Genomic DNA, 19,323 nt, shown 5'->3' with positions numbered 1-19,323 from the left:
AGCAAGAGACGAGTGCACCCCCTCCTAAAAAGAATCCTGAATCCGCCCCTGTTAATCCATTTTTATTCACCTCGCCTGCGGCCGACACAGAAGCTACCATATTTATGCCAAGTTTTTACCAAGTAGTTTGAAACTCGTTCCCGGTTCTTCGCGGGCGCTAAGTTCATCATGGCGGCGACCGGAGACATTCATTGCCTCATCCATAGGAACGAGTCGGTGCCACATAAACAGCTGGGATCCATTTTCTTGCATTTTTATGTTAAATGTTAAACCACTGAGTTTTTACTACATTCGATAATAACTGTTTAAGCATTTGCTCCGGCCGATTTAGTAAGGTTTTTGATGTTGAAAAACGAATCTCGTTTAGCAAATTTTAAACTGAGAAATAATTCAATGACGGATCTTCAAAAAGGCAGGCCGGATCACACTACAATCGTGATTCAAAATGGAGGGAGTAAGGAAGACTCTGAAAGCCGTAAACACTTGGTGGTTTTGGGAATCTCATTGGATTCCTTGCCCAGAGCAACTCAATTCTTAGTATGTTGTGGAGGAGTCTTCCTGTTTTATCTTATCTATGGATACGTGCAGGTGAGGAATAGATATAAGATCATAAACATTGAAGCCTAAGAAAATCATCATTAGTCGGCCGATCTCACCGTTTGGTTTGTTTTCTTGCAAACGTCAACCCCCTGAGCCTGGGGTGAGTGGGTTATCTGTAAGGAAAGATCTTACTATAGATGGTTTTCACAGTGACGTCATCAAATTGTTTAAGTCAAAATAGTGAGGTTTTACGAATTCTTATTTACACTAGGTTGAAGATAAACAAAAAATAAATCTTTGCACAAGTTTCCCTTCCGGTAGCGTATTTCATTTCGAAAATACAGCAATTTGAACTTCCGAGTTTTTACAGTGCGTTACGCCAAAATCCTTGGAAAAAAGTCTCTCCTCCTGATTTTCAGCAGCATAACCATTTCAAAATAGCGAGGTTTTACGAATTCTTATTTACACTAGTTTGAAGATAAACAAAAAATAAATCATTGCACAAGTTTCCCTTCTCGTAGCGTATTTCATTTCGAAAATACAGCAATTTGAACTTCCAAGTTTTTACAGTGCATTACACCAAAATCCTTGGAAAAAAGTCTCTCCTCTTGATTTTCAGCAGCATAACCATTTCAAGTATTAGAAGGTATGTTTATGAGCACGTATGCTAGTTCTCAAGTGAAAAGAAAGAGCTTCTATAGAAAAGGTGAACTCCAGCTGTTTTTGTTGATTTCCGGCGGCCATATTGGTGGACCAAAACAGTATAGCAATATGGCGTCTCCATACAAAGCTCTGCATTGGTGCATGAAATGTTTCGGCAAATAACTCAGAAACTGTGGGCCACAAAGACTTGAAACTTGGACAAATCGTTTATATTTTAGTCTTTTATAACATTTCATTTTCTTGGCTTCTTCCACTGGACGGTTTCCAATTTATTTTTTTGTTGCGTGACAGTGAAAATGATCTATAGGGATAACCTCATGATCCTCCTTCAGGTGTCGTAATGACTACCAGTCCTGTAAACCAACGGCGTATGCATGTGGAGGGGAGAACTGGGAACAGAGAGTATAAAGATGAAAATTAAATTTCCTCCCCTCCCCCATCAGCAGTCCTTGGTATAACAAATGATAATCTTTGCCCCAGTTCTAGTAAAGTACGTATGGAAAAAAAGAATAAGTGGAAAATTATGCCAATTTAATGAACTCTATCATAGCGAACATATTTTGCCTTGACCCTTCATTATATCAAAGTTCCTTGGTACTGGTGGTTACTTTTAACTAAAAGTAATTTTAATATGTGCTTTAAAGGTAAATGGGGGCACAAAGGATGTGATTTGTTGAGTGCTGAATTAGCTCTTATTTGGCTCTGTCTGCTCTCTTGATACAGGAGTGGATATTTAGAACAGGAATGAAGCCATTTGGATGGTACCTAACATTAGTTCAATTTGCATTGTATGCTGTATTTGGAATGGTTGAAACGAGCTTTAAAGCAGACAAAACCAGAAAGTAAGTTACCGGTAGCTCTAAGGCCTAGATAAAAATTTATATAGAAACTATATGACTTTCTTTAATATTATTCAGATGTGCTTTGACAGTACACCCATCATCAATGATAAAGATTCTGACATCACCATTGAATAAAGAGTTACAGTACTTGTGTACTTAAAAGTTTAAAATATGCAAAATGCCATACTGATATTTACAGTCAAGGACCAGTCAAGCTAGGTCAAGCGTACCCCCAAGATTCCATTAATAAATTTATTATTCGAAAGTTGAATTCGTTGTTATTAGTTGGAGACAATTTCAGATTCATCTCTGCAACCCTGCATGCATGATGAGCAGTGAACTCACATGCGAGTTAGTTATGAAATTTCTGCTAGTTCAGTTTTCTTGAATTTGATGTAAATGTCTTCGAAGTAATCTTGTCCACTCAAAGATATTTCAGTCCAACCAAATACGGGGAAGTTATTGTTAAAAATTCACCGCTAATTATGCAATCATGTAAGAATGTAGATTTGAATTTAATACTGATTGCAGCAACGACTAATGGACTCACCTTTCGAATAGTAAATTCATTACAGTGTAATGGAATCTTGGGGGGTACACTTGACCTGGCTTAACTGTAAATATCAGTATGACATTAAGGGACCTAGGGAGAAAAGTCAGCTTTATGTGTTTCACCTGTTGATTAAAGTTTGGTTTCTCCCATTTAATATACATGTATAGATTCTTTAAGTTCTACTTGAAACGAAGTAATTGGATATCATCCACTTAATCTCAGGTCCAGAGGGAGCAGTTAGTTTTGTTTTCCCAAGAGTCCTGATGTTTCCCTCAACTTCATCTCGGAGATCATTCACTTGCTCAATGAACGATTCACAAAGCACTTTCCTTTTATTATGCAAATCATTGCTCTTCAGCTTCAGGCTTCATGTTGGTGAATATTATTTTTATTCACAAGAGTGAAAACTGGTATTCACTTTTATATTGCCTGCATCTTAGGACAAACGTGTTTGTTTGTATCTATGAGTAGAACTTTGTTGTTTCTTTCTAATCCATAGGATTCCTCTGAAAACCTATTCCATTTTAGCATTTTTAACAGTGGCCACAATGGGCTTGTCCAATACCTCCTTGAATTATTTAAACTATCCCACACAGGTAAGAACTACACAGACAAAAAACAGTGTTTTTGTTTTTCTGTTGAATTGTTTTTTTCTCATTAAAATGATTATCTTTTTCCACGAGGTGCTTGCATAATGCTCATTGACGCATGTTTAGTTTCCAGGCATTTTTCCTGCAAATTTTTTGTCACAGCATAACATTTCAAGTTGCCGCAGAAATGCAATATTAGTAGGTGGAGAATTGAACAGCTAGGAAGTTCTTTTGATTTTATTTCCCTTGAGTCTCCTATGATAGTAGCCGGCCAGTCATGCTTGTTTTGCACTGTAGCCAGGGAAAATCACCAGCCCCTAACCCTCAGTGACAGACCTGCTTAAGTTAAACAGAAAAATTATGCTAACTTCAATATATGCCTTAAATGAACTGGAATTGCAAAATTATTTACATTACAGTAAGCATTGAAAAAGGAAGCAAAATATATTCTGTTTCTGTAGCACTTTGGAACTCCAATGTGAAGATGGTTCTGTTAAGTTGTGTCCTGAAACAGAACCTTGTCTCTCTCCACCAAAGTAGCTGTGTTATAGCCTGCACAGCAGGTGCTAGGAAATAATGGGCGCAAGAAAGAACGGGTGCATGTGAGGGGTGTTAAAATGATCAGTCTGCAGCTCCTTGGGGCTGTCATTTAGTTTAAAAGCAGGGAAATTATATAAACTTTGTTTTGTGCCATTTTGAGTAGAAGACAAATATGTTACCATTTGAAGTGTTTTAAGCAACAAACAAAGGAGCGAGAGGGCTGTGAGAAGGAAGGAGCTTGTTGTGACCTGGTATAATAACGTGGATCAGACCTGCAGGATAAACCTTAACTTTCATCATTTGATTGAGTTTATTTCTTTGTATGACTGAATTCTTGATAATAATACTTTTGCAGGTTATTTTCAAATGCTGTAAGTTAATTCCAGTTATGATTGGAGGAATAATTATACAAGGTGAATTAATTTTATACTTTCTTTTCTCTGGTTTTGTAGGGTATTATATACTTGCTGACTTTTTAAGTCAAAGGTGTAAGAAATTATTTTATTCTGATAATATACAAAATCATCGGATCAAGATTTCTGAACATGTTCTGGTGAGATCCATAGTTCCCAGCACTCATTCCCAGAAAGTGTTTGGCAACAAACAACCTTGCCTCTGAATGTTTTTCATCCTAAAATTGAGATGTTAGGGAGAATATTAAATGAGGGGTAGCGAATGGTAAAATCCGAGACTCACCGAGATGCCGAGATCCTAGTTAGAAATCCGAGCCCGAGACTCTTTGGTAAAAAGGTCCGGGACTCAAAAAAAGTATAACCAAACCATGCAAAAACAAGATTTTGAGACTTGTCAAAAATGCTCCCGAGATTTCGAGATCCTGCCAAAATTTTCTGAGACCCAAGTTCTTCGAGGTACCATTCGCCATCCCTTAAATGGGTTTTATCTTTTCTCATTTATTGGTTCAAGTTAATATATTTTACTAATGATACATTATTTCTAAAATGTGTCCATCAAAGAACCAGGCTTGCAAGTGTGAGCTGGTGTAAGAAGATCAAAGTAATATTGATCTCAAAGTTTCTTTTAGAAACTTACTGCTTTGTTCAAAGTTTTTTGTTCGCAGACTCGAGACTTACACCTTAAGCATGAGTGTTGGCCATAATATGTTAGCAGTCCCTCTGAACTTATTTTACAAGCATACAGTGTATCACTCTCTTTCTCTTCATACCTCCACCCCAGATTTCCTTGTTGATGCCCTCATAATATGCCCACCTGCGTGACAATTATCCTAAGCTGGTCTATAATTTTTACCCTTTTGAAGCAAGAAGTAGAGTAAGAGTTTTTTATGTCAGTAGAATTAGAGTTCTCAGCATTTTATGAAATAAAAACAGTTGACTCTCCTTGATGGTTTAAGTGTTAAAAAAATGATTTGATAATATATTTTTTATCTCTCTATTTTTTTTTTCAGGAAAAACTTACAAACCCATTGATTTTGTGGCTTGTATTAGCATGAGTGTTGGCCTCATACTCTTCACTTTAGCTGACAGTACAGTTCAGCCAGAATTTAACCACACTGGTAAGTTCTGTTCTCAGTAGATTAATGATTTTTATACAGCCAGCCTCTGTTTCTATGCCCACCAACTTTTTTTTAGTCAAATGTGTGATTATATTTTCCTCTTGAGACATGAATGGCCACTCTTTGAAGATGCTCCAACAACGTTTTGAGCACTTCTGAAGCTGTTTAAAAGGTGGAAATTTTAGCACCGTGTGATACAGTTAGCACACAAAGTTAACATTAAGTGCCTATTGAAATGTTTTTAGGGAAACTAAATTGAATTTTCATTATTAATCATTTGTTAAAAAACAGTAATTGTTAATGATTTGTGAGTCAGGTGTGAGAAATTGTCTTTGATATAGGAGATGAATATCTTTAGACGGCGGGTGTGAGACTCGTGCATAGTGCATGGGAGAGTTGGCAGGCATGTCTTTCTTTGGAACTTTTTTGTCTCGCCTTACACCAGTATAAAATATTGTTCCCTCAACTCTGTAATGATGGCCCTAGTTCAGGGTCTACACAGAGATGCGGTTCATATTGGAGAAGGGTGGTTCATTAGGTTTAGCAAACAAAAAGCACAGCAGCAAAGGATGAGATTTTAGAAATAGAATAGAGTTTACGGTAAATGAATTTATGGGGCCTGTTAGTATTTGTTTGCAAAGGAAAAGGTTGGATAAAATAGTGTTGTGGGATATGCTTCCTAAATTTCTTAAAACTGTAAACCGCTTTGTCTTGTAAAACTATAATATTTACCACGTGTTTATAAACCTTCCTGCAAAACTGTATCACTTTACACATTTATGTTACCTCGTATTAGAAAGAGCACATACTAAGAAAGTGAATTTCCTCTGTTGAATATATTAAACATGCATACAGATACAAAAAATTATATTATAATGACCTCCTGTACAAAATTAATAATGCTCTCAAGTCATTAAATGCTGCCATCTTGCTGTAGGGGTGGTTTTGATTTCCCTGGCTTTGTGTGCTGATGCTGTTATTGGAAATGTACAGGAGAAGGCTTTGAAAGCTCACAAGAGTTCAAATACCGAAATGGTAAGTACAGTCAAGCCTTCTCCTTAGGAACACCTGCTTAATAGGATGGTTTTCCAGGTCTCCAAAAAACCTTGAATTCAAGGGTGTCATTTAGGCAACCAGCTCCCACATTTTGCTTGCCTGGGACCACCTCTCGCTTTTCTTATTATTATATACCTGCCAACTTTTTTTAATAATTAAAAAAAACAAATTAAAAATGTAACATCTATAAATTATTTATAGACGTGACATTTTTATCGTGAGAGTGCCAGGATTTTTTGTAGAGGTCGGATGATACCCAAAGACCTCTGAAGACATTCTGAAGTTTTCCGAAGATATTGTGAAGATGCTCCAAAGAGTTCTGGCTAACACGAACATGAGAACACAAAGGAACACGAACTCGTCTTCAGTGATTTAACTACTATAATAAGAGAATTCTGAGAAAGTTGATTATTCACATGGACTAATTTCTTTTCTCATTCGTTCCAGTTTCTTTATATTCGGTAATTTATTTATTTTTGTTAAAGCTGTAGTGGCTCAAACATTTTTAACAGACATGAGAAGTTGGAACACAGGTGTGAGTAGGCATGAGACCAAAGTTTTTGATCTGCAGGCGTGACAATCATGTGTTAGGCATCATACTTGAGATGATGACTTGCCTGGATCCTTTCCTGGCAAAAAAATCTGCTTACAAGTCCCAAACTAATGGACAGGACTTTTCGTGAGCCCTGTTTTCAGTAAAATGTTGCAAAACTGAAGCAAAAAGTTATTACTGACTGACCAACTACAATATTTGCCAAACTTTTAATGGAGGAAGGATTAATCATGTATCAAAGTTAATGCAGACAGCTAGCATAGAGAGCAGTCTGTGTTCAAGTCACAAAAGTGGTATTTGGCTTATTCCATATTAAAAATCTACATACCATTACATTGCAGTTGAAGTGATAAAACACCTGTCTCCAAAGAGGATTCTGAATGTTGACCTATCTTTTTTTGCCCAAGTGTTGAATTTTTCATAGATTTTAGGAAATACAAAAGAACCTGTTTCAAATTTTATGCTAAAAAGGTTCTTGTGTGGAGGGTGCCTAATTGGTAAATTTTAGCCTAACAGGCTCTCAAAACCAAGGTTCTTACTCACAGGTTTTCACTGCATTAGAATTATATGACATATATGACATATATGAAAGTGGCCTTAAAAGTGTATATTTTTATGTGAGAGCAGCATTGATATGAACTGGCAGGAATATGCCATGCTTCATATTTGTGTCTAGAATTCCCCCCCCCCCCCCCCCCACTCCACCACCACCAGTAACTGGTGTACTTTTTTTTCAGGTGCATTCCCAAAGAAGCGTGCAATCATAAATCCAGCTGAACTGTTTATCCAGATACCAGTGACAATAATACTGACTAATGAGACTCAGACCATTAAAGAATTTTGATCTCTAACAGAGAATTTGAAAAATGTTCAACACAGTCACTTAAGTGCAATTTCTTGTCCTTCTTCCTAGGTTTTGTATTCATATGGTATTGGATTCATTTATATTTTTATTGGCCTGGTGTTTTCTGGTGGACTGTGGCCCGCCTTCGAATTTTGTTCCCAGGTAAGTGTTTTCCTGTTTTCCTACAAGCAGTTCGACTCTTTTTTCAATAGTAATAACCTACGGTTAAAGGGAGCACGGGCAAGATCAAGCAAAAGCCAAATACTCTTGCTCCAATGCTGACAATATTTTCAAAACGCTTGTGATAAGATTATGCGTGATAGAATTCTAAGTGAGTGATCAGATTACCTTCTTGCATTCCATTCATTCTTAGTGGAAGTAAAAACAATTGCCGGCTACCTATGTGCTGCCCATGCACAATAGCAGCCTGAAGATTAGGACTGCATGCTCCTCTGGTCGCCTGCAGTAGTATTTTGCAAGGTGATAATTTCTGATCCACACTTGAAACTTGTGTCAAAAGAAATCAAAACTAGTGGAATGTTCGTCTTCAAAAACTGATGCGTTGTCCTTAACTTTAATTTTGTAGAACCCAGTTCAAGCATATGGATTGGCATTCATCTTTTCAATTACTGGATATTTAGGAATTACATTTGTTCTCACACTTGTTAGAGCATTTGGTGCTCTATTAGCTGTCACAGGTACAATGTTGATGTCAAGTTGTTACATTCTTGTGTAAAATATCGCTGTACATTCAAGTGGAGAGTTAAAGCCAATATAACTCTCCACAGCGATATTTTACACAAGAATGCAATCTAGGTATACATCTGCTAAGATTTACACTTAGCTTTTATAACGATTTTGACATTTACTAGCTTTTTTACCTGAAAATCGTGTTAGATATGTTATGGATCAATAATTATTTTAGCTCAGTGGTTTAATTTTTATCTTCCTTCGTTTCAAACTCATCATCATACATTTTCATACCCAAAAACAAAGAAAAATTAAATTTACAAATTTACAGCAAGCGTAGAATGAAATTGAACCACAGTAGATATAGTTAACCTTTGAATGTTACTTTTATTAGGGCTGTGCTGTGTAATGGTAATTGAACTGAGTGGAGTGCAGTTTGGTCCAAATCATATGTGTGATTTCAAAATTGAACGAGCGCGCAGCGCGAGTTCGATTTTTAAATCACAAGTATGATTTCACTCAAAATTGCACAACATGAAGTTCAATTACCACTTTATTACATCCATTGTACCTGCAATTTGATTTGTTACTTTAAACAAGATTTGAAACCTGTTTGGTCGTGCTGTTTTAGTGAACCTTTTTCATTGGCTGGGAAAAAGGTGCGATTTGGGAATATATCACACTGCTGAGAGCCAATTAGATTGAACGAATCGCCAGTGATCTCAAAGTGGATGAAATAAAACATTGTATGAGTGCCTGGTAGCCTAGTAACTTACTTTTGCCTTCATTGTAATTAGTTCCTCCACAAAATTTAAATGCTAGAGGCACTTAAGATGTGTTGAGTTCATAGCTTTTGTGCTATCTGCATTTTGTCGTAGAAAACAGTCGTGAATTTCTATATTTCTTGTAAAAATCGATTTTGAACGAAAATAATTTAAATGTATGAAGGTAATTGGACTGAGTAGAGAGCACATTTGCTTTATAATCATAAACTGAGTGAGATGGGATGCTGGTTTTTAATCAAAGTTGTAATTACAGAACATTTGAATGACCCAAAGTTGTACTAATATTATTAATTATTTTAATGTGTTTTTTCGTTCGCAGTTAACCGATCATTTAAGCGATTTTCAATTCTCTTAGGTTTATATTTACTCAGCTTCAATTTTAAAAGACATAGCCTGAAAATACTTGGTGTGTCAATAAGCTACCCATGAGTTTCTTTCTTTTTTTACAGTAATATTCTTGAGAGCCTGTCAATAGGCCGTGTCATTTATGTCAAGTACTGTGAATATCTTAAAGGCTATTTTTCAATCAATGACAAACAAAAATCAGTGGCCAGATTTTATTTAAAATGGCTTCAGTCTAGCACTATGAAACTACCGTATTTCCTCGAATAGTAGCCGGGGGCGATTATTTCTTTTTTTCGTGTCAAGAGGGGGCGATTATTTCAAATATTACTCACTGGAAGTCGTGCCCTAAATATTTTGTTTTATTATCCCAATAAATCCAAAAATTATCATATCAAATAAACTGAAGACGGGCTTTTAAAGTGTTCGAAATTTGGTTCCTTGATTAATTTTCAGAGCTTGAATCGTAACTGATCAGTTTTGCTGGATCAGATTCCACTTCAGCTTGACAGAGAGGGGGGGGGGGCGACTATTCGAGGGAGGCGATTATTTCAAATATTACCATCAAAGGGGAGCGATTATTCGAGGGAGGCGATTAATCGAGGGACGGCTATTATTCGAGGAAATACGGTATCCATAACTACCAAATGCCCTTTTAAACGGATTGAGGCGACGCTCAAACATAGTTAATTTCATGTCATTGGTCGTGATAAGTGATCTAGACATGTCGTGTAAGACAGTGCTTGAAATATAATTTTAACATATTCCTACCAAACACAGTATATTTTCAGCGGTTTACGGTCGTTTCGCCAACGTCCTGGGCCCAGTTGCTCGAAGCATGGTTAGCGTTAACCAGCGTTTAATACCTTGACAACGTATTGGTTTTGATACTGCTTAACCACTAACTTCTGAAGTCGTTTTGCTTACGTGTGAGGTCAGTTCCCTAACTACTTTCTGATCAGTGGCTGAAAGAACGAGGAATATACATTCGTATCGCACTTTTTTGTATCATGACTGAGAGAACGAAGCATATATCTGCGCAGCGCTCGTTCACTTCTTAGCGGAACGACTTAAGATGTTAGCGAACGGAACGTTAGCGAAACGACCGGTCACCTTTTCAGCCTGTAAACAGTTCTCTTGTCCCATCCTTTTTTCTTTCCCCCAATTTGCCCTCTGCTTAATTTTCTAGTCTGACCCCACCTTGAAGGCTCCCTCCAGACTGTAATATTCCCCATAACACTCGTAGCCTGCGAGCTGTGAGAGAACGCACTAGCATCTCTTTTCGAATGCGGCTCTCATGTGACTTCTCGCGACTCCCCCCAAATTTTAAAAAAGGAGAGCTTGCTCGCAGGCTATAATACTCGCGCCTTTCCGTTGACTCCTGTAGTGCAACAGTCAATAACACCATTAACTGCATTATTGTTAGCCTGTGTACATCCGCCTCCTCCCGTCGTTTTTGTTTGAGCGAAGGGGGCGGATGTACACAGGCTTCTGCAATATCATTGTCATAGTTACTTTCATCTAATTCTGTTATTATTTTGTGTTCCAGTGACTACAGGTCGTAAAGCTGTCACAATGGTTTTGTCATTTATATTTTTCGCTAAACCCTTCACAATACAGTAAGTATAGGATTTTACCCTTACCCTCAGTGAGCTCCGTATCACACTATATTAGGGCCATTTATACGAGGAAAAATAAGACGCGAACTGTACCATTTATACGAGCATGTCTTATCTAATAAGACGCGTCTTAGCTAAGCCGCGTCTTATTTTTCCTCGTATAAATGACCCTATTGTGGCTTATCCGTAACAAACAGAACTTGTCACCGTGGAAAACTTGACCATTTTCTCCCTGAACAGGCTTGAATATCTCGGGCGTAGAAAGTTGTAAAACCATCACATCACGCGTTTTAATTCACCACTTTATTGATTTCATTATCTCCACACGGGAAGGTTTGACATTACTGATAAGTCCTAGTAGATTTTTAGGCTTGATATTTATTGTAGCTTACTGAAACAAGCTCTCGTGGAATAATTGTTAATTATTCGAGTATCCGTATAGAGGAAACCTTAAACAACCTTGGTATTGTAAGGAGAAACAGGCTCTGTGAAAACAGGTTCAGTGTAGGTTCTTTCTTTTCTTTTCTTTTTTCTCTTTTAGTTACGTTTGGTCCGGTGGTATTGTTCTCCTGGGGATCTTTCTAAATGTGTACAGCAAGAATGAAAAACAGATCAACGCCTGGATTGCTCAGCAAAGGAGCAAGTACTTAACACAAAGACAGAAAAGAACTCCACTCATGGAAAATGTTTAACATTGGTACCAGTCACTGCCTGTGCAAAACAATCCTGTGTTCAAAAGCAGCAGCACTCTTATAATGGTATTTAAGGTGACTCGACCCAGTTTTTTTTGGGGGGGTACCACCCTACTTTGAAGCTCTCTGGTATCCCCACCTTTACTTTTATCGTAAGTCTAACACATAGAATGGATAACATATAGATCAATCTACAATATAACATAAAATTTTTGGCGATCGGAGTAAATGTCACGCCCCTTTGACTTGACTTCCGAATGTTCACCGAGATATTCCCGTCACGACTTGGTTTAATTATTGGCTTGCATTAAACCTATGAAAAAATGATATTTTTTTAATAGTAAGTAGATTTAGTGTGTAACACTTCTTGATTTTTTTGCAAAGGCACAAGAAGCACGAGAATTGATTAAAAATTGTGACTTAAACCTCTATGTATCACGCGATGGCCTGTCTCACTGTACCAAAATTATTATATCTCGGTGAGCATTCGGGAAGTCAGCCAAGCGCGGTCTTTGCACGCGTGCTGAACAAGAATGCTGTATAATGACAGACTAGAAACAATAGACAACTCCCAAAGCACAAACTCAGCCAAAACGCTAAAAATCTTCAATGTTTACTCAAGTTTGGGCTTATAGAAGATAATGTCACAGTTTTTCAATTACCATGAAATTCAGAGTCTGGGTAGTTAGTTAATCAATTGTGGCCCTGAAAAAAATTGAAGGAAAAAAAACTACGAATTTTTAAGAAAATGCTTTTTTCGTGAGAAGGACTCTTGAACGCTGACAAACGTCAACAAATAGCGAAAACTATAATTTCTATATGTTTGCTTTGCTCGAAATCGCGCGCATTTACAAGGCCCTAAAGCGTTTTGCTGACTTGCAAGGACCCATCTGTTATAACGATGCCCAAAATAAAGAGATGAATCTCATAGTTTATTAGATATAGTCCGTGTAAAGTTTGCTTATCATTTTCGCATAAATTATGACCTAAATTTGGAAACCGCTGAATTTCTCGAATTGGGTCTTTGCGATTTTGGTGAAACTCTGTTCAGCGCAAGGCACTAATGCGCACTATGTGTAGCCGAGAGATTTTCACGAAAAAATGCCGGCAACAGCAGATTTTCGACTCAGACCTCAAAGGGGCGTGGCATTATAACCACGTGACAATTACTCCGATCGCCAAAAATTTTATGTTATATTGTAGATTGATCTATATGTTATCCATTCTATGTGTTAGACTTACGATAAAAGTAAAGGTGGGGATACCAGAGAGCTTCAAAGTAGGGTGGTACCGCCCCAAAAAAACTGGGTCGAGTCACCTTAAGTGCACCACGCATTTCTATTCCTTATTTACATTTCGGATTAACTGCCACGCCTCTGTTCAGGAATGCGGTATTTTCATGGGTCAGTGTAAGGAGTTGTTTTCGCTCCCATGTAAGGTAATCAGGCGGTTCTTGAATACGTAAATGTTTAGTTTGTGGAATACGGAATCCTGGCCTTTAGAAGTCGGAGTACAGCTCAAGAAATGCGGAATCCTAGTTACGACTGGAATCCTGAATCATGCAAGTTCCACTATAATGAGATAACCTTAAATGGGATGAATTATTGTCTTTATATTTCTTTATTTTGCCCTCAAATAAACATAGTGCTCCTTCGATTGAAAAAAAAACTGTACGTTTGAATAAGTTACCTCTTCCAGCACTTTAAAATCTCCTGATCACCGTGTTTGTCACCCACGATGTGCTATGTAATAACAGCAGCCCTTGGAGTGGAAGTGACTTAAAGTTAATAGATGCTGCATGTATGTGTTCTGGTTCAATTTTATCCTTGGTTTAGATTTTATTTTCTTTTGTTTTTGGGTATGGTAATGTGTGGTAATGAGTTTAAAACAAAGGAAAATAAAATTTGAACCACGGATAACATTAAACCACAACATATGTATTAAGGTGACGGAAAAGGTCGACAACGGTGTACATTTATTTATTTATTTTTAATGATATCACTACTAGAGTTTATTATGGCAAGGTGCAGTTTGCTAACCTTTGAGTCCTTGGATGAAAATATGTAGTAGCCTGCGTAGCAAGCGTTTCCGCGTTTGTTTGTTTTTTCCTTTTGGTTCAACTTTCATAACCCGGTTGGAAAGGTCTGCTTCGCAGGCTAGAAACTCTAGAGCGACAGTTCAGAAACCTCTTTAGCGGTACGTACAGACCGTACTATATCATTTAGTATGTAGCTCTGTAAAATGTATAAAATGAAACCGTTTGATGTTCCTTCAAAATTGTGATTGGTGCTTCTTGCAGTGTTTCTCAATATTTTACTTCAAGATGGTTGTTATATGTCTTAGAGTTTTAGCCACCTTTTGAGATGAAAGGGTTTAGAAGCCACAAGTTAATTATGTCCCTTCACTTAATGGTCTAATTTCCTTATTATTAGTCAGCGTGTATATATATGTAGTCCATGTTTTCAAGGAATACTTAGTAGTATGCAAGGCTGGCATCTGAAGAAAACATTTCGAAATTCGTTTTGAGGAAAATAACTTTATAGCCTTTCTTAATTGTGACCAAAGGGTAACTCAAGCCTGGAATCGTGGCTGAAAAAGGTTAAAGAATTGTGGCGATCATATGAAAACCAGCAGTATCGCAGTGATCTTTGAAGAGCTGTCAGGTTTTCCCTTCATTTTCAGCAATCGTATCGATCAAGTCGAAACCTAGGTAACAACCAGAGATTTTAAATTATGATAATGAATTCGGTTGGTTATAATAAAGGATTTAATCTGAATGAAGTTGAAATGTATCTGCTTCCCTTATGTGCGTGTTAAACTGCATGATTGATTTTTAAACAAGCGAACTACCCTTTCATCATAACAGTACAGGTGACGAAATCTTATCAGTATATTCTTCCTTCACGATATCCTCGTGACTTTCAAGTTTCACTCATTGCTAACGCTGTACTTCCGCGTTGTCGACACCTTGCTTTCTCCGTTTGCTTCCTCTGAGCTTCGAATACGAAAGCGATCTCCCAGCGAGAGTATTCTTTTCAAGCTTCTGTCTCTTTTTCTTGTTTTCGGTCTTTGTTTTGCAGGTTAAAGGATGGTGCTCTATTGACAGTAGGATAGCAATGAGTTGTCGTCTAATTCCATTTATTTTATGTAAAATTGATCTTCAAGGTAACTGCAGGGTGCCAGCTCGGCCTTTTTTTTTTCTTTATAGTTTTTTTGTAATAAATTCGATGATATTGGTCTCCGAGTCTAATTCTAATAAGTATTTTACTTTGTCACGCAAACGTCATCACGCTTAACTTTGTTTCTATTGCAACTGACTATTGCTGAGCAACCGCTTTTCTTTTTTCTGAAGTACAAACATAGTTTTTTTATAGTCAGAAAATCATTTTACTGTCCGTTGTTAAAAGGGTCAGTTTAGTCCATTGTGGGTTCAGTATTTTTGTCAAATTCCTAACAGGAAAAAAATGATATTTCTGCCCTCATCTGTTTAACTTCCGATTGCACCATAGAGTTCGATTAAGATTACATTACGCTACGTTTTGAAGACTGTCAATCACATTGCTTGACGTTTCAATAAATGAGTCAGTAGAGCGACAATAGCTAGGCGCTGTCCCATCTTCATTGCGATAAACGTGGACTGGCTGATTACCCCGTAATTGTGGTCTGTTATCCCGTTTTATTCCGCTGTTTCTCTGGATCAAACTTCGACTATGGCAAAGCAGTGGTCGCATGGATTGTTTAGTTGCTTTGATGACTGTGGTACGTGCCTTGTAACGTATTTCTGCCACTGTTACACCGCTGGAAAGAACGCCGAGGCTGTGGGCGATAGCTGTGTCTTGTGCGGTCTGGCCACCTTTATCCCTCTCGCCAACTTATTCTTCATGGCGCAGATCCGATCCAAGATTCGTGAGCAGAACGGAATCGAGGGTACGTTCCTGAACGATCTCATTGCAACTTGCTGCTGTCCTTTGTGTATGCTGGTTCAGTCCGCCCAAGAAGTCAAGGGAAGTCCTGGAGCCATGTCTATCGCTCGTTCCTGACTTAGCCAGCTGAAAATATGGTTTCATGAATCCAGTATTTCGTCATATCAAGTAACCAAATTACTTCTTCATATCCTTCGTGAAGAACTTGTTTATTTTTCCTGTTTTATGTTCGGTTTATAAACTTCTGACTGTGTGATTTTAATGTATTCAAAAGGACCCGACTTTAGAGTTGAACGTACACGGAACTGACTTTAGAGAAATAGAGAACTTCACAACTTTTTGCTCGCTAATACGGTAAAATTGTGACCTGATACCTCTTGAAATTGTAATAGATACATAAATGATCTCTGACTGCTTGTAAACCCTAATAAAGTGATCCGTTGAAACCGTTTCGGAGTGTGTTTTTATTTTCAATGAGGAGTTTCGCCCTTGTCCCCGCATTGTCGTTTTTGGGTCTGACCGGAACTATTGTCTAAAATGTCGAGAGGATTGAAAGAGTATGTCTTATTTCTTTTCTCTTTGAAAGAACGTTTGGACCATTTTTATGTTTTTCGGGTTTCACATCAAATGATATTGTGCGAGGTGATCGACTACACTTTTAGCGAAATTTGCATGACGCTTCGGCGATAGCCTGCGGGCTACCAGCATGCCAAAAATGCTCGTAATCTTCTAACAACCGCCATTCTTGATCACAGAGCTGCGTTCCTTTTGGTCAGCGCCTCAGATAGGATAGCGGTTCTGGGAACGCAGAAACGGGAACGAGAATGATAAGCGCCCTTTCTCCCACTCTCGTCTTTCTCTTTCGAAAAGGTAACAGTAGTTTAGTGACAATAGTCTCCTACGCGGACGCTGTTATCTCGTCACGTAACGCTCCTCACCAATAGCCTGCGGGCACAGACGTATAATACGCCTGTGTCCGTAGGATAAGCAGGCTCCCGTACCTTTTTTTTAAGCCGGGCGAGGGGAACACGCGAGGGGTGAGGATTGTTCTCCCCTCGCGCGTCCTCGAGATTTCTTCCTGCGCCCTAAGAAACAAAGGATTAGAAAAATTGAGCGTGAACACCGGATTATGGGCTCCTGGTGAACGTTAGATGCGCGTCGCTTACCTCTTTTCCTTCTAGGTTCTTAGCTGCAGTGCTGGTCTGCTACAAAGCCGTTTTTAGTGTCGTCACGCAACGCTCCTAAAAACGGCTGTGTAGCAGACTACTGCAGTGCTAACCTGTATACAGATGCCCCCCTCCCCTCATAATTTTTTTTTTCTGAGGGGAGGGGACGTCTGTACACAGGCTACTGCAGTGCCTCCTTTTCCGCGATATGGGTATGTAATCTATACCAGAGCCAGTTCAGCTGAATTTTGCTACCCTATAGTAGAGTATACTCCCTAAATCCCCCCTATCCTAGAGTAGCCGTTTTCTAGAAACTACTGAGGTCACTAGGACAGTTTAGCCAAAACAAAACCTTATACCACAATCACTAGTCTAGATAAAACATTCAACCAACTAATCAGTTTCCTGAAAAATGATACCCTATTCTAGACCCAAACGCTCTGATTTATATACCCTATCCTAGAGTAAACTGCTTGAAAACCATACCCTTTACAGCGGCATAACCTATATAGCCCATATATGGCAGTACCCCCCCCCCCCCCCCGAGACTGGAACAGCCCCAGGCGGGGGATGAGGGGGAAGCAGAGGAGAACGCAACCTAAACTCCTGACGTCGAACGCAATAATATCAGAAACATTTCTTGGACTGACAGATATTTAGAAAAACTTAAAAGCAAGTGATACGTACACCAACTAAAGCCTGGCCATGTCGACGAGTTCTAATAAAGGGGAAGCAACTGTCCATGGCACAGGGTCCAGAGGAGTTCAGTTTCCCGTGGGAACATCCAAAACTCTTTTAAAAGCTACTTCTAAGGACTGAAGACAACCAAGATCAGCACTTCGGCACTTTACTCGCACTTCTTGCCTCGCTTGGAAAGGTTTGCTTTTCCGAATGCGTCGCCCTTGGATCTCTACAAAAGAGATCATTGTTCGTACAGAATGTAAAATTCTCGTTTATAAATGACGACATGTATTGAATTGCTCAATTAGCTTTAGACTTCAGAGTAATAGTAAAATCAGGGGCACCCAACGAGGATATAGTTCAAAACCACTTAACATAGCATTGGTGAACGTATTTTAGTATTCAAACGGTAGATATAGGCATCTTTTTATTCCCTAAAAACTTTTCATCTGTTCGGATTTCCTAGCTGAAAGTCTAGTGATCCGAAAATTATAGGGATAAAAACTTACCTTCTCGAAAATTTCAGCCAGGAAAAGGCTCCCGAAAATTCTAGTTGGCCTTTTTTAGGGTCAAAATCCGCTAAAAATGGGTAATTATACCATTTTGTAGATGTTCGAAAATCCTAGGAGAGGCAGGCAAGCAAGAAAATTTAGAACAAAAGCTCCGAAAATTCTAGATCTCAAATCGTCTTCCGAACAGATATTTTCCCGAAAATTGCCGTTGGGTGCCCCTGTAAAATGTACCGAAAAGAACCTAGACATAACGAAACCCCTATATAAAGAAGTTCTCGGCTATCATTCTTCACAGTAATAATGAAGCATATGGAAAAGCACCCGGATCTAACGTCAACCTTGTTAACGTTTACGAGTTTTAAAACATGTGTTACCCAGAAATTCTAAAAGTACTCCCCCCCGGGGGGGTTCTAGTACTAAAGAACCTAGAAGACCTAGAAGGACTGAAAGGGAAAAGGGCCGGAGTTTTTAGAGGAAATGTCAAATGAAACTTGTCCACCCACGTCAGGTGGGAATATCTTCCTTTGAAAGACCACAGCTTACGCAAATGGATTCCCATGGAAACGCTTCCCGGCCCAGATTGCAATGATTTGAAAGTGTTGGGTTTCAAAAACGGAATGAATATTAACTAGCCCACGTTTTAAAGAATCCTTATCAAATCGTGAGAAAATTGTAATATGAATTACATCCACAAACCTCATGCCCTGGTTGTCAGAAGTTACCCTGGCTTCAAAGGTCCGTTCTCGAAATGCCTTAGCGGATGAAATAAACACCGGGAAATAAACACTTCCCGAGACCTTGATTATTTAGGGTATCACAAAAACCGAATCTGATCATTGTTTTATTATACATTGTGAAAGGTTTGAACCCAGGAGTCATTTCAAAAGTAGGTTGAACACAAACGAGCGACAAGGAATGGTGACGTCAACAATCACATTGCTGAGCACCATTTACAGACGAAACATCAAATTGACTGGGACTGTGCTCTGAAACATGTACAACGTATTCTACACACTACTATCAACGTCTTACTTTAGAAAGCTGGGGCCCGTTTCTCGAAAGTCCCGGTATTTCGGGCCCGAAATCAAATATTCAAATCGAAATATATAGAATAAGAGCGCGGGTCCTGGCTAGCAGACTACTCCATTTTGTTTCACTAACTGATGGTTTTATCATGCTAGATGCAAAACTATTGAGACCT

General features: G+C 38.5%; 1 protein-coding gene across 1 annotated transcript; it reads left to right on the top strand.

Annotated features, from left to right (window-relative positions):
* Window positions 1-245: 245 nt before the first annotated feature.
* On the top strand, window positions 246-14,645 carry LOC140951632 (adenosine 3'-phospho 5'-phosphosulfate transporter 2-like). The gene is made up of 11 exons (XM_073400928.1): window positions 246-588; window positions 1,927-2,045; window positions 3,098-3,194; window positions 4,084-4,141; window positions 5,152-5,259; window positions 6,197-6,294; window positions 7,782-7,874; window positions 8,299-8,410; window positions 11,079-11,148; window positions 11,690-11,915; window positions 13,165-14,645. The coding sequence occupies exons 1-10, from the start codon at window positions 343-345 to the stop codon at window positions 11,838-11,840; spliced, it is 1,152 nt and encodes a 383-aa protein (XP_073257029.1). The 5' UTR covers window positions 246-342; the 3' UTR covers window positions 11,841-11,915; window positions 13,165-14,645.
* Window positions 14,646-19,323: the final 4,678 nt, after the last annotated feature.

This window comes from Porites lutea, chromosome 11 (assembly GCF_958299795.1).
Source record: "Porites lutea chromosome 11, jaPorLute2.1, whole genome shotgun sequence".
In the NCBI taxonomy this organism is placed as follows: Eukaryota; Metazoa; Cnidaria; class Anthozoa; order Scleractinia; family Poritidae; genus Porites; species Porites lutea.
The sequence above is the reverse complement of the archived record's forward strand: the minus strand, read 5'-3'. Positions and strand labels throughout refer to the sequence as shown.